The following is a 14526-nucleotide window of genomic DNA, read 5'->3' on the forward strand; positions in this document are numbered from 1 at the left end:
ATTATGAAAGAAATCTACTACGAGCCCTGTTGATATCAGTAGAGTTCTTGCCTTGCAAGTGTGAGGCCTTAGGCTCAATCCTCGGGCAAAAAAAAAAAAGCTGTGAACCTGGGTTCACTTGCGCGTACACACACACACACACACACACACACACACAAACAAACAAACACATACACACATACACATCATACATATACAATGAAAGAAAATACACCACCACCCAACCCCAAACTTGTGGGCACATACATATATTTAGTTCTTCTGATAAAAACAAATACTAGGAGGGTTGGGGATTTAGCTCAGTGGTAGAGCGCTTGCCTAGCAAGCGCAAGGCCCTGGGTTCGGTCCCCAGCTCCGGAAAAAAAAAAAAAAAAAACTGAAAAAACAAACACTAGAACAGTTCCCTTTCATTATCTATACCTTCTGTTCTAAGAGTGCTCTCCGAAGGGAGACCCTTTGTTCCAGCTCTCGAAGCTCTCGATCATGTTGGGCCTCAGCCTGCATCTTGATTTTGCTCTGATATGCATTCAACAGCTCCAGTTCCTGCTGTAGCTGCATCTTCAAAACCTGGCATTCTGCTTCCTGTGCTTCATCCAAACGCAGCTGAGAGAAAGAAGAGGAACTGATACATTCTACTGTGAACTATCCATTCGTGACTTACAGAAAAGAAGAATGAGAGAAGACAGACTATATAGTTATATAGTTTGTACGCTATATAACTTCTTTCTTGTAGCCTGGCATAAACATCTCCTAAAAGAGAAAGATAATAACCAATATTACATGACAAAAGATCCTATCATAAGCTATTCTTAAGATGCCTGGATAGCGATGCTTTTTCTTAAGAAAAACCTAGAATATTACTGGGTAAAAGGATTCAATCTCTTCTTCCCTAGTGGAAATAATTGAGGACAGAGTCAACAAGCACAGCACACAAGCTGCTTATTTATCTTTGTTCAGTCCAACATCTAAAAATGAATTTTACATTCTTAATAGTTAGAAGCACCTACACAATATCCTGCATTTTACCTCCTGGCTTGCAAAGTCTAAAATATTTGCTATTTCACCCTTTAAGAAAACACTTGCAAAGAATTTCATCTATGCCCTCCAATGTAACCATTTAGATTACTATTCAGAGAATTACATTTCTGAGTCAAGGTTTCTTTTTCTGTATAGCCTTGGCAGTCCTGAAAGTCACTCTATACCCCAGGCTGGCCTAAAACTGAGAAATATGCTTGGCTTTGCCTCTCTAGTGCTGGGATTAAAAGCATGTGCCACCATCTCCCTGCTTACTCATTTGACCTGGATAAGCTGTTGGAACCTACACCTGTATGTAGACATAGGCTCTTATGTCTAAATGTATCAGTGAAATTCTATATACACTATGCTTTTCCCAAACAATGCTAAGAACAGGAAGAGTTTGGATGACTACTATTTTTTCCTGAGCTAATAAAGAGCTATCATCCCCAATTTATCTTTCAATTGCTAGGATTTCATTTGGGTGGTAGTAAGAAAGGGGTACTAAATTTGTTTTGCCTAAACAAAGCAAACTCACAGCTTGTGTGGAGAGCATTTCATTAATGCTATGATCATACTGCTCAGCCAAGATGGCTAACTTCCGAGTCTGTTCCTCCTTGAGTCTTTTCAGAACAGCTTTGTGCTCACTCTTTGGTGTAGTCTCCAGTAGGTGATTCCTTAATGCTTTGTACTGTCTGGTTTGAATTTTGCAGGTATCCTGAAACTGCTTTTTTATTTGGAGTTCTTTAGACTGGAAAGACAAAGGGGGTTGGGGATGGGAGATATGTGAGTGAGTGTCTCAACATACAGCATTTGGCACATGTATACTAAAACCGATATATAAATAAAGTCAGAGAAGAAAATCACAAAGTAATATAAGATTGCAAGTAATTCTTGTATCTGGCAAATACTCATGATGTAAACCTAAATTTCACCTCAAAAATTAAATATTGTAGTTATAAACACTGACAGGCTAAAGTTTCACCAGATGTGTGAGGCAGAAAATAAAACAGGTTTCTTTGGTCATTTAGAACACTTCACTCCAGTTTCTTTTCTTTTCATGATAATCTCAACTCTAACCACTACCTATAATAGATCCTACTTTCTATGGTATCTATGTACAAAACCTCAGATTAATTTTGAAGTGTGCAATAGTAAATAGTTATTACAACTATCTTTTCTTTAATAGAGTTAAGTTAGAATACTCAGCAAGGGTTCATTCCCTCTGTCCTACAATACTAAAGTCCAAACCTGGGGCATCATGACAACTCTCTACCATTAATTCACCAAGCCTTTAAAAAAAAAAAAGATTTATTTTTGAAACAAGGTTTTGAGCTAACCAAGTTGTCCTTGAATTCCTTGTGCTTTAGCCTACTCAGTGCTGAAATTACAGGATGTATGTGTCATCTCAGAAATGGTTTACTTTATTGTTTAACATCTGAAGAAAATCTCTAAAGTCAGTTAACTATTCTTTTAATGCTCAATAAAAGTTAAGGTGCAAGGCAGGGAAAACCTCCTTGGAGTAAAACAAACTCAAATATTTTTTTTTTTAAAGATTTATTTATTATATTTATATTACACTGTAGCTGTTCAGACACACCAGAAGAGGGCATCAGATCTCACCACAGATGGTTATAAGCCACCATGTGGTTGCTGGGATTTGAACTCAGGACCTTCGGAAGAGCAGTCAGTGCTCTTAACCACTGAGCCATCTCTCCAGCCCTCAAATATTTTTGAGAGAGAACTATTGGAAGACTTTGCCTTTAAAAAGTTTTATTCATTTGTTTATTAAGCTGGTTATAAAAATTTACATTTTTAACCCCTGCAATCAGTGGGCCGAGAAACAAGGATCTCTGAGTTCAAGACCACAGAGCAAATTCCAGATAGTCAGGAAACCATGTCTTGAAAAACAAACAAACAAACAAACATACATTAAAGGGAGATATATTTCTATAGCGAATATTAGTTCAGCATAAAAGTGAGAAATAGGGGGCTGGAGAGATGGCTCAGCAGTTAAGAGCACTGACTGCTCTTCCAGAGGTCCTGAGGTCAATTCCCAACAACTACATGGTGGCTCATAACCATTTGTAATGGAATCTGATGCTCTCTTCTGGTGTGTCTGAAGATAGCTACAGTGCACTCACATACATAAACATACACAAAATAAATTAATCTTAAAAAAAAAACTTTAAAAAAAAGTGAGAATATATTCACTTACTATACTGAGACAACAGAACCTATGTTAAAATTAAGTATAATTAAATGAAATTTTTACATATTTGTTCAGGAAATTTAAGAGTCCCAGACGTAGTTACTTAGAACAAAATGAAACTAATAGGTTAGCATGTTGACCTGTAGACTTCAATGTCAGCATCAGACACTGTGCATATTTTTAAAATACTGATTAAGAATTCCCAGGGCTGGGGCTGGAGAGATGGCTCAGAGGTTAAGAGCACTGTCTGCTCTTCCAGAGGTCCTGAGTTCAATTCCCAGCAACCACATGGTGGCTCACAACCATCTATAATCAGGTCTGGTGCCCTCTTCTGGCCTGCAGGCATACATGCAGGCAGAAAGCTGTATGATGTATACATAATAAATAAATAAATGTTTAAAAAAAAAAAAAAAAAAAAAGAATTCCCAGGGCTGGAGAGATGACTCAGAGGTTAAGAGCACTGGCTGCTCTTCCAGAGGTTTGGAGTTCAATTCCCAGTACAAACACGGCAGCTTATTATCTGATATCCTCTTCTGCTATACAGGCATACATGCAAACAAAACACTTATATACATAAAATACAGAAATAAATCTTAAAAGAATTTCCACAGTTGAATTTTCTGGTCATTCTTTTTCTTTGGTACAAAGTATACAAGCAAAGGATGAAGCAACAGGCATTCCATACAGGAACTCAAGTAAGCATGCTAAAAATCAAAGGACTAAGTCAACTCAACCTCTAAATGGTCAGAAACATGCTGCTGTCAAGAAGCTGACACTAACAGTACCTTCAAACTCTTAGGCTGCTGTCGAACTTCCATGACATGTTTCCGTCTTAGTTCCCGTTCCCTTCTCTTATTGTATTCCAGCTGGTTAGTAAGCTCAGTTTGATGTTGCAGTCTGATCAACTCACAGCGCATCTTCTGAATAGTGTTGAGGTGGCGAAACTCCAGTTCTTGCATGGATTCATGCTGTCGCAGTAACATTGCATGTTCTAAGTCCTTCTGAGTCTGCCTTTTGTTTAACTCCTAAAATATAATTCAAAAGACAAAGGTATAATGTATAGCTTTACAAACCAGGAGGGGAAACATTAAAAAGCAAAACAGAAAAGTAACATTAAAGTGTGCATGGAATTAAGCCAGTGCTTCAATATAAATATTAAATTCCCGTGAGTTTTGTGTCTGTTTGTGTGCGTAAGTATTATTTGAACTAAGAACTCTCCCTCCCACTAGGTCTAGTCTATATATTTAATAAGGAATAGATAGATAAGTTCTTAATTAAAAACTTCTTAGAATAATATATAGCACAAGATAGTGTCTAGGAAATGTTATTCTTGCTGGCCATGGTGGCTTACACGTATAATAACAGAATTAGGATTGATAGCTGAGGTCAAGTCTAGCCTTGTCTACATATCAATTTCTAGGTCAGGGCTGTATTGTGAGACAACTGTCTAAAACTAAAATATAATAAAATAAAAAATGTTTAAAGTTATTCTCTTAAACGATTTTTGTCCAAGCCAGGCTATGGTGGTGCATGCCTTTAATCCTGCACTCAGAAGCAAAGGTGGAATGATTGGATCTCTTGAGTTCCAACCAGCCTGGTCTACAGGGCAAGTTCCAGGATAGTCAGAGCTGTACAGAAATCCTGTCTCAAAAAACCAAAACAATTTTCTTGTCCAGATAAAAAGGGGGAGGTGGATTAGATGACTCAGTAACTAAAAGCACTTATTGCTGATGCAAAGGACATGGGTTTGGTTCCCAGCGCCTGCATAGTAGCACATAGCCTCCTCCACGACATTGATACCTGTTCTCTCCATCAGTCACTCTGCAGGCATATGGTGTACATACAATCACTCACACACACACACACAATTAACAAAGTGATTATACACATACATCAGCCCTGCAAACCCTCTCCCTAGGGGCCAACAGTTTATTGCAGATATTTCTCCACTTTATCTTCTTCATTAATTATGATATATCCATTTAACAGAATCTCTCATCTCTCCCTCAAGCATTGGGATTACAAGTGTATGCTACCATACCACAAGACATTTTATTTTTACTGAAAGCTACCACTTTGTGATACAATTTCCAACCATTTCAACAAGACTAGTCATTTAAACTGGTTCCTTCTTTTATTTCTAGGATAGAACTCACAATGTAAATATGATACGTAAACATTTATGGGCATATTTATTTTTTAATTATGTGTACATGTACACACACACACACACACACACACACACACACACACACCCTAAGACATGTCCTGAGAGGCCAGCTGTCAGATCCCCTTGAGCTGGAGTTATAAGCTGTTATGAGTTGCCTAATATGAATGTTGGGAACTGAATCAGGTCCTCTGGAGCTAAGGCAGCTCTCTTAACTCCTGGACCATCATTTTAGTTTTTCTGTGCATATTTTTAAAAGTTATAGTTCAGGCAGGTGGTAGTATCACATGCCTTTGACCCCAGCACTCAGAAAGGAGAAGCAGGCAGATCTCTGAGTTTGAGGCCAGCCTGGTCTAATTCTAAGACATCCAAGGATACACAGAGAAACCCCATTTTGAAAAACAACTACAGAAAGCTATAGTTCAATCATTTGCTCAAGAATGTTACTAACAATGCCCATTAACAACTAAGCTTACACCTAAGATTGGATGTTAGCATTTTTCTTATCAATGTAATTTTAATTTTAAATCCAATCAGTATAATATTTAATTTAAATTTCTTTCTTTTTTGTGGGGTGACATGGTCTCACTATGTAGTCCTGGTAGCCATGAAACTCAAAGATCTGCCTGCTTCTACTTCCCAAGTGCTGTGTCATCCTGGCTAAGTTCAAAAGTCCTTTTTTTTTTTGAAGTTCTCTTGAGTGACATGGATATATGTCTGTGTGTTGTATGGACACTTGGGTCCAGGATCCTGAGTCCAGAGGCATCATATCTGCTACGAATTGGAGATATAGGCAAATATAAGCCTCCCCTCCCACACCCCCCATGTGAGTGCTGAGAACTGAGCTCATCCTTATAAGAGCAGTATATACTTAGAGCTGAGCCATCTCTCCAGCCCCTAAACTTGTTCAGTGAATATATAGCATTAAACTCTAAGTTCAACTTATTTTATTCTATTCTTTGAAATAAATTTATCTATGTTGACACACATTCTGATAAAGATTTTTTTTTTAAGGCAAGACTGGGCTTGGTGGCACAAGCTTTTAATGTCAGTACTCAGGTAACAAAAATGAGTAGATCTCACCATCTTAAAAGAAAACCAGGCTGGTAAGACTGGCAAGATGTCTTAAAGGATAAAGGTGTCTGCTTGTTAAGCCTGAAGTTTAGTCTCCAGGACCCACAAGGTAGAAGGATACAACTAACTCATGTAAGCAGTCTTCTTGTCACTTTATATGCATGTGTCCACCAAAAATAAATATATATAAGCAAAAAAAAAAAAAAAGACCTTTAATAACACCTGCCCAAATAATAAATATTATTATTAAAAGTGTTAAACGACTTAAGAGGCAGAGGCAGATGGATCTCTGAGGTCAGCCAGATTCTGAGAATACCAGAACAGCCAGGCCTACATAAAGAAACCTGTGTCGAAAAACAGAACAAAAAAACCCAAAAAAACGCTAAATAGTAATACATACCCCTCATGGTACCCATTCCAAATCAGAGATATACAAGTTGCCAAATTTATTTTCTTTCTTTTTTTTTTTTTTTTTTTTTTTTTGGTTCTTTTTTTTCGGAGCTGGGGACCGAACCCAGGGCCTTGCGCTTCCTAGGTAAGCGCTCTACCACTGAGCTAAATCCCCAGCCCCCTTTTTTTTTTTTTTTTTTTTGGTTCTTTTTTTCGGAGCTGGGGACCGAACCCAGGGCCTTGCGCTTCCTAGGTAAGCGCTCTACCACTGAGCTAAATCCCCAGCCCCCAAATTTATTTTCTTATATTCAAAACTAGGTATTTTTGTCATTCACTTATTATTAATGGGCTATTTACTGAATGCTTGCTATAGACTACACAATGGGCATATGAAAAACTGAACAAAGTCTAACTTTACACAAAGTCAATTCTAAAAAGGGAGGTAGACACACTGACCTCCAAGGTGCTGGTGCATGTGTTATAATATGTATTTATTCTTCATGTATATATAAGGGGGAGGGCACTTTAAAAGATATATTTATTTTTATTTTATGTGCATTGGTTTTTGCCTGCATGTATGTCTTAGGGTGCCAAATGCCCTGGAATCGGAGCTGTAGAGAGCTGTAAGCTGCTATTGAAGGTTTAGGAACTGAACCCCAGGTCCTCTGGGAGAGCTCTTAACTGTTGAACCATCTCTCCAGCTCCAGCAGAATACTTCTAGAGAAAGGAACCGGTATTCAGGGGTTTCTTTCATGTGCTACCACAGGGAAAGAGCTCTTGTGAACATGTATACAATAGTGATTCAGGTACAGAGATTACATGTATAAAAGTGGAAACTTGGAAGTAACTGAAAATTGTCAATTTTCTTTTTCTTTTGAGTTCTCAAGACAAGGCTTCTCTATACAGCCCATGCTGTCCTAGAACTTGCTGTGTAGACCAGATCAACCTCAAACTCAGAAACCCACTTGGCTCTGCTTCCTGAGTGCTGGGGTTAAAGGCATGGCCCACCATGCCCAGTAAGATTTTCAATCTTCAAAAGAGATTCATCAGTAAGGAATTTTATTATAGTTTAAGTTAAAGACCAGTTTGACTTAATTTAGGACAGAAGAGGGGGATGGAGAGATGGTTCAGTGGGTTAAGAGCACTGACTGCTCTTCCAGAACCTACAGAGTAAGGCCTTGTTGAAAACAACAACAAAAGTTTTAGTTTCCAGCATTAAAAGACTTGTTTATTTTTATTACGTCATTTAAATGCACATACCTCCCTGACAAGGTCCTGTTCCAAGTTATGCCGACCAAGTAACATTCTTCTTTTGAAGCGACGACATTCTAGCTCTAGATACTGCCTTTGACGTCGAAGAAGATTAGCTTCTTCTTCTGCCTGAAAATGTTGAATATTCTCCTTCTGCTTTGAAAGCCATTCCTGCTTTTCTTTTTTAGGTGTGCTCTGGTTTTCATTCAGCTCCTGGAAATAAAAGCAAAAAAACAACAACAAAAAAAAATTCAGTTACATAAAAATTAACTATATGAATGTATAATGTAGCATAGTACATTTAACTAGTAATTTTGAGTTTTATTATTGCTAATACTATGTATGCAGCCCAAACTGGTCTTGAATTTACAATCCTCCTGCTTTAGCATCCTTGGTGGTAGAATTATATAACTGGCTATGCTAAATTTATTTATTTATTGTTTGCAGTGAAGGGAACTTAAGTTCCCTTACATTAATCATGCTGAAAGCCACATCTCCCATTTATTACATGGTGAAATTAAAAGCACTTAATTGTGTTTTGTTTCTAATTGTGTTTACTAGACCTAGAAAAAGTAAATATTATGTTCCCTATGTACATCACACAATACATAAAGAGCTTTAGTTTTGCAGTTTAACTTTCATGGTTCCTGGCTTTAAAGCATAGAATGGTCAAAAAATAAAACACCTTTAAAAAGCTTACTAAAACCAGGTGTGGTAGTACATGCATTTACTTCCAACCATTGGGAAGCAGAGGCAGACAGATCTCTGTAAGTTCGAGGCCAGTTTGGTCTACAAAGTGAGTCCAGGACAGCCAGGGCTCTGTTACACAGAAATATAACTGTCTTGAAAAAAAACAAACAACAAAAACAAACAAACAAAAAATGATGATGACAACAACAAAAACTATCCAAAAAGAGACAGGAGTGCTATCAAGTTAAAAAAATTGTTATTTTTAATTGGAATTATAGATAAAATACAGTTAAGCAACATTTAACTCCTTTGTTTTTCAAGATTCTCAAAATTTCTTTTATTTTTTTCTGTAGACAGGATTTCTCTCTATAGAGCTGGCTGTCCTGGAACTCAATTGGTAGACCAGGTGGGCCTTGAACTCAGAGATCTACCTGCCTATGCCTTGAGTGCTGGAATTAAGGGTGTGTTGCCACCACTGCCTGGCTCAAAATTTCGTGAATGGAACTACCATTCATATTGGGCAAAATTGAAAAAATAAAGCAAAACAAAAAAACAAAAACTAATACCATTATTTAAAACAATAAACTTGAAGATACTAATAATTAATACTGGTATATATTTAACCTAATGACCATCAACACCATACAGAATATCAATTGGTTATCTTTCTCAGGTGTAACCTTCTTCAAAAACTATAAAACTGAATCTTTTCCCTGTCATTCAAGAAAGGAATTCTTTATACCTTTATTTTATGAAACATGAGAAAATATAAAAACAAAAAGCACAAAATCTACAAGTATTTTTCTACGTGGTTTTTGAAATAGGCTACTGTTATACAGTCTGGGTTCAAAGTACCAGACTATGGGTGTACAATACCATATCTGGATCAAGGAAATTATTCATTGAGCTCCTATTTCACTAGAAAACTAAGTAAATTATAGATAAGTAATCAATTATATACTCAATACCTTCATGTAAGCAGATATGTATTTTGTGGTCAGAAATAAAATTTTTTTTTTTTTTTTGAGCTGAGGGCCTTGTGCTTGTTAGGCAAGTCCTCAACCCCCACAAATAAATATTTATGCTATCGCTATTGAGTATAGAACCATTAAACACAACTAATAGCAGAAAAACAAGGATTTTTTTGTACCTCCTTAAGCTGCTCTTTTCGAAGTTTATATTCTCTTTTTTGAGACTCCAAAAAGCTATTCAGTTCTTTCTTCTGTTGAGCCTGAATGTGTTGTTGGAATTTTTTCTCCTCGTTGGCCATCACTTTAGCCTATACAGAATTTAAAAAAAGAAAAAATATCAAGTTAGTTAAGCAGATAAATTTAAAGCATAAATTTAATATCACTAAGGAGTCTTTAAGAAAAATAAGAAAACAAAATAAAACAAAAAAACAGAAACAAAAAATACCCAGAACAATAATCTAACCAATTCACTCTCATCAGTCAAATTTCAGAGATCAATAGGGTGGAATTAAATTTTTTACATGTGTTTATTGGATCAAAATGTTTTCCTTGTTTTATTTAATAAGAAAATAAATTCCCGTCAGCATGCACTTCTTAGCTTCATTCATCTTCTCTAGTTTTGGTGGCTGTATATATATGGGGCACATGTAGGGCAGTCTCTGAATGGCCGTTCCTTCAGTCTCTGCTCAAAAGAGGAACCAGATACAGAACTCTCCTGAGACACAGCCAGAGCACATCCAATACAGAGGAGAATGCTAGCAGCAAACCACTAAACTGAGAACAGGACCCCCGTTAGAGGAATTAGAGAAAGGACTGAAAGAGCTGAAGGGGCTTGAAACCCCATAAGAACAACAATGCCAACCAACCAGAGCTTCCAGGGACTAAGTCACTACCCAAAAACTATACATAAACTGACCCTGGGCTCCAACTGCATATGTAGCAGAGAATAACCTTCTTGGGGCACCAGTGGAAGGGGAAGCCCTTGGTCCTGCCAAGATTGGTCCCCCAGTGTAGGGGATTGTTGGATGCTGGATATTGAGGACCCCTGGAGTATATGCTCTTAATTGCTAAGCCATTTCTTGGTCCCTATAAACTAAGTCTTTTTATCCGGGCTAATTTATATATAAAATAATGAGTCAATCATCTTCATATTAGATCCTTACCTGTAAGTCATATGAAAATGAATGTTAAATATTATATATGGAGCACATATAATTTGGGGGAGTATATGTTGCTTGAGTATGCACAGGCGGAGGCCAGGTTGATTTTGGGTGTCTTCCTTAATCACTCTCCATATTTTCTGAAATGGTCACTGAACCAAGAGCTCATCTATTCAGATAGAGCAGTTTTAACATTTTGCTGGAAAGCCACTGTTTTGCAGAATGTACATTTTTAACCTTTATATTTCTTCTATAGTGCTGGGATAAAATCTTGAGCCTAGTACATGCTAGGGAAGTTCCCTATCATCTTTATTGAACTCCAGACCTTTTTCTAAAATATTAAACCTTACTGTATGACTGACTCACTCAGGTCATTTGTAAATTGCTAAGTGTGTAGCTCCAACTAGCTTTCCTTCAACTTTCAATCCTGCTTCAGTCTCCCAAAAATGCTGCAGTTATAGTGGGTGCAATGACACCTGGCCTAACCAATTTTAGTTACTTTTTGTTTTTTCAAGACAAGGTTTCTCTGGGTAGCTCTGGCTGTCCTGGAACTCACTCTGTAGACCAGGCTGGCCGCCAATCACAGAGATCTGCCTGCCTAGGCTTATGCTGAGATTAAAAGTGTGCACCACCACCCAGCTCTGAATCACTTTTTAATTTTTAATCGCAATGTAAATCCTATTTAAGGAGTTGCTTTCCTATATATGTCAGTATCTAACACTTCTCAAACTAATACCCATTTTCTCATCACCCAACAGGACTCTGAATATCTGTATATTGTTTCATAAAATTATATCAAAATCAAGTATTAATATTTATGCTATCATTTTCCTAATATTTTTTATTTAACTTGGATAGTGGAGCAGAATCCAGTAGCTATAAAAAATTTTCAATGTAGGTGAGATTATATAATCCCTAAAAAAACTGTTTATGGGGGTTGGGGATTTAGTTCAGCGGTAGAGCACTTGCCTAGCGAGCACAAGGCCCTGGGTTCGGTCCCCAGCTCTGGAAAAAAAAAAAGAAAAAGAAAAGAAAAAAAAAAAAAAAACAAAAAAACAAAACAAGGGGCTGGGGATTTAGCTCAGTGGTAGAGCGCTTACCTAGGAAGCGCAAGGCCCTGGGTTCGGTCCCCAGCTCCGAAAAAAAGAACCAAAAACAAAACAAAACAAAACAAAAAAAACCTGTTTATATCTGCATGTCACACATCTGTGGGTACTATACTCTAGGAGGCCAAAAAAGGCAGCTGAAGTTAGGAAGCAGAGGCAAGAAGATCTCTGGCATTGTAAGGCCAGTCAGGGCTACAAACTGAGACCAGTACACCCAATGCTGCTACACAGAGAAACCTCGTCTTGAATTCACCCTGAACCCCCGAAAGCAGCACAGATTCATTTATAAAGCTAAAAAAAAAAAAACATATAGGATTTTTTTTTTTTTAACAGAAAGCTTTATACAAGTTTACATAAATGCTTCTCTTTCCTGGGTCAATTTACTTAGTTCCTAGGGCTAGATACTTTAAACACCAAAATGCTAATCTAGATAATTCAGAGATGGACGTGGGCTAAAAGAATTTCCTAATACTGAATTGGTCACCTCTTTTTCCATAGAAGCTTGGTGTTTCTTAATAAGTTTCTCCATTTCTGCAGCGAAATTGTTGCGCTGAGTTTCAAGATCTTTGTCTAATCTGAGCCGATGTTCGTCCATTTCTGCCTTCAGTTTATTTTCCAGAGTCATCAGCTGCTTCTGATGCTGTCGCCTCATCCGCTTATAACCAGACATCTGTTCTCTAAGTTCAGAGTCCTGCTCATGTTCTTGCATCTGTCTTGTAACCTAGACATATAATTGAGGAGGAAAAGACAAGAATGCAAAGCAATTTTCTTTCACAAGCACATAGAGACTGTCTAAGAAGAAAAATTGCCAAAAGTTCAAGTATAGATGGGTAGTATGACATATAACGAGTGTAAGGCCAAACAAGCCTTTTTTTTATGTCACAAGACTGTCCCTACTAAACAAAACAATGATAAAGCATTTAGAATATTAACATTACTTAAGGAGATAATTAACAGTTTAAAATTAAAATTTCCAGCAGATATCTTAAAGAAATAGGCTGATTCTAAATGTATATGAAAATATAAAGCATCCAGAATACAAAATATTGATGAAAATAAAGCAGGAAGATGAGCATTATTACACCAACGAAGACAGTATGGTACTAGCACAAGGCTAGGCTAAGTGGATTAAGAAAGAAAACAAAGGGGCTGCCATGGCAGCTCACGCTTCTGACTTAGCACTAGTCAGAGCCAAGTTTTTGAGGCCATTCTGGTCTATAGAGTTCCAGGACAGCTAGGGCTACACGAAGAGAATCATTTGTGTCAAAAAACTGGGGGTAAAAATGGAAGGAGAAAAAGAGAAACAAAAATTAGAAATACCTGTACACAAAGTGTATGCCTAAAGCCTCAACTACTTGAAATAAATCTGAAGTGAAAGATCACTTATGCTAGAGTGCAAGACCAGCCTAAGAGATTGACATAATCTAAAAACCTAACCACAACAACAACAAAAAAATCAAGCCGGGGGGAAATGACCTAAATCAAACTAGACTAGAGCTATGGTTGTGAGCTGCCATGTGATTGCTTCGTTGTTGAATCCTGGTCCTCTGGAAGAACAGCCTCTTCAATGTTGAGCCATCTCTCCAGTTTCAAAAATGTGTTTTTAACAAAAAACAAGTGATTCGCAGCATAGAAAAGAGAAATTATTTTGACCCTCTCAGTTATCATTTTGCATTTAAAAGCTAGTGGAAAAGGGATACCAAACAAGCAAGAGAAACAGAATTAGATTCCAGAATCCGTATATAAAAAGCATGGCATAGTAGTATACTCTTATAATCTACCTTGGTAGACCATGCTTCAAAAACAAAGAAAGCAGAATGATCATTTGGGGTAAAACAAGACTTTCTGTATGATCCATTGTTTTAGAATTCATTACTTTTCAAGATTTAATGAAGAGTAATTTACAAATGTACAAATGAGTGTTTGGCCTACATATGTGTCTCTGTGTACCACATGTATAGAGTGCCTCAAGAGGACAGAAGGGGTGTTCAATCCTCTAGAAGTGAAGGTAGAGACTGTTATACGCCACCATGTGGGTGCTAGGAACCAAATCTGGGTCCTCTGGCAGCAAGTGTTAACACCAGAGCATTCTTTGCAGTCACTATTAAAACTTTTTTTTTTTTTGGTTCTTTTTTTCGGAGCTGGGGACCGAACCCAGGGCCTTGCGCTTCCTAGGTAAGTGCTCTACCACTGAGCTAAATCCCCAGCCCCTATTAAAACTTTTTAAATAATATTTAAATTATGTATGTGGGGAGGGAGTACGTGTACGATAGTGCGAGTGTTCAAGAAGCCTAGAGGTGTGAGCTAGAGTTACAGTCACTTGTGAGCTGCTTGACAGGGGTGCTGGGAACCAAACAAAATAAGGTCAGTATACGGTCTTTTTTTTTTTTTTTTTAATTTATTTATCATCTGTGGTCTTTTTTTTTTTTTTAAAGATTTATCATAAGATAAATGTGAGTACTCTGTCACTGTCTTCAGACAACACCAGAAG

At 37.3% G+C, this 14526-nt stretch overlaps 1 protein-coding gene across 8 annotated transcripts in view; it reads right to left on the minus strand.

Annotated features, from left to right (window-relative positions):
* Taok1 (TAO kinase 1) overlaps positions 1–14526 on the minus strand; it is a 117852-nt gene that overhangs the window by 10613 nt on the left and 92713 nt on the right. For all 8 annotated transcript variants that reach the window (NM_173327.2, XM_063268508.1, XM_063268507.1 and 5 more), the window contains 6 exon segments: positions 421–603; positions 1553–1765; positions 4012–4251; positions 8118–8321; positions 9949–10077; positions 12520–12756. In NM_173327.2, coding sequence (NP_775449.2) covers positions 421–603; positions 1553–1765; positions 4012–4251; positions 8118–8321; positions 9949–10077; positions 12520–12756 — 1206 coding nt within the window.

The sequence above is a fragment of the Rattus norvegicus genome, chromosome 10 (genome assembly GCF_036323735.1).
Source record: "Rattus norvegicus strain BN/NHsdMcwi chromosome 10, GRCr8, whole genome shotgun sequence".
Lineage (NCBI taxonomy): Eukaryota > Metazoa > Chordata > Mammalia > Rodentia > Muridae > Rattus > Rattus norvegicus.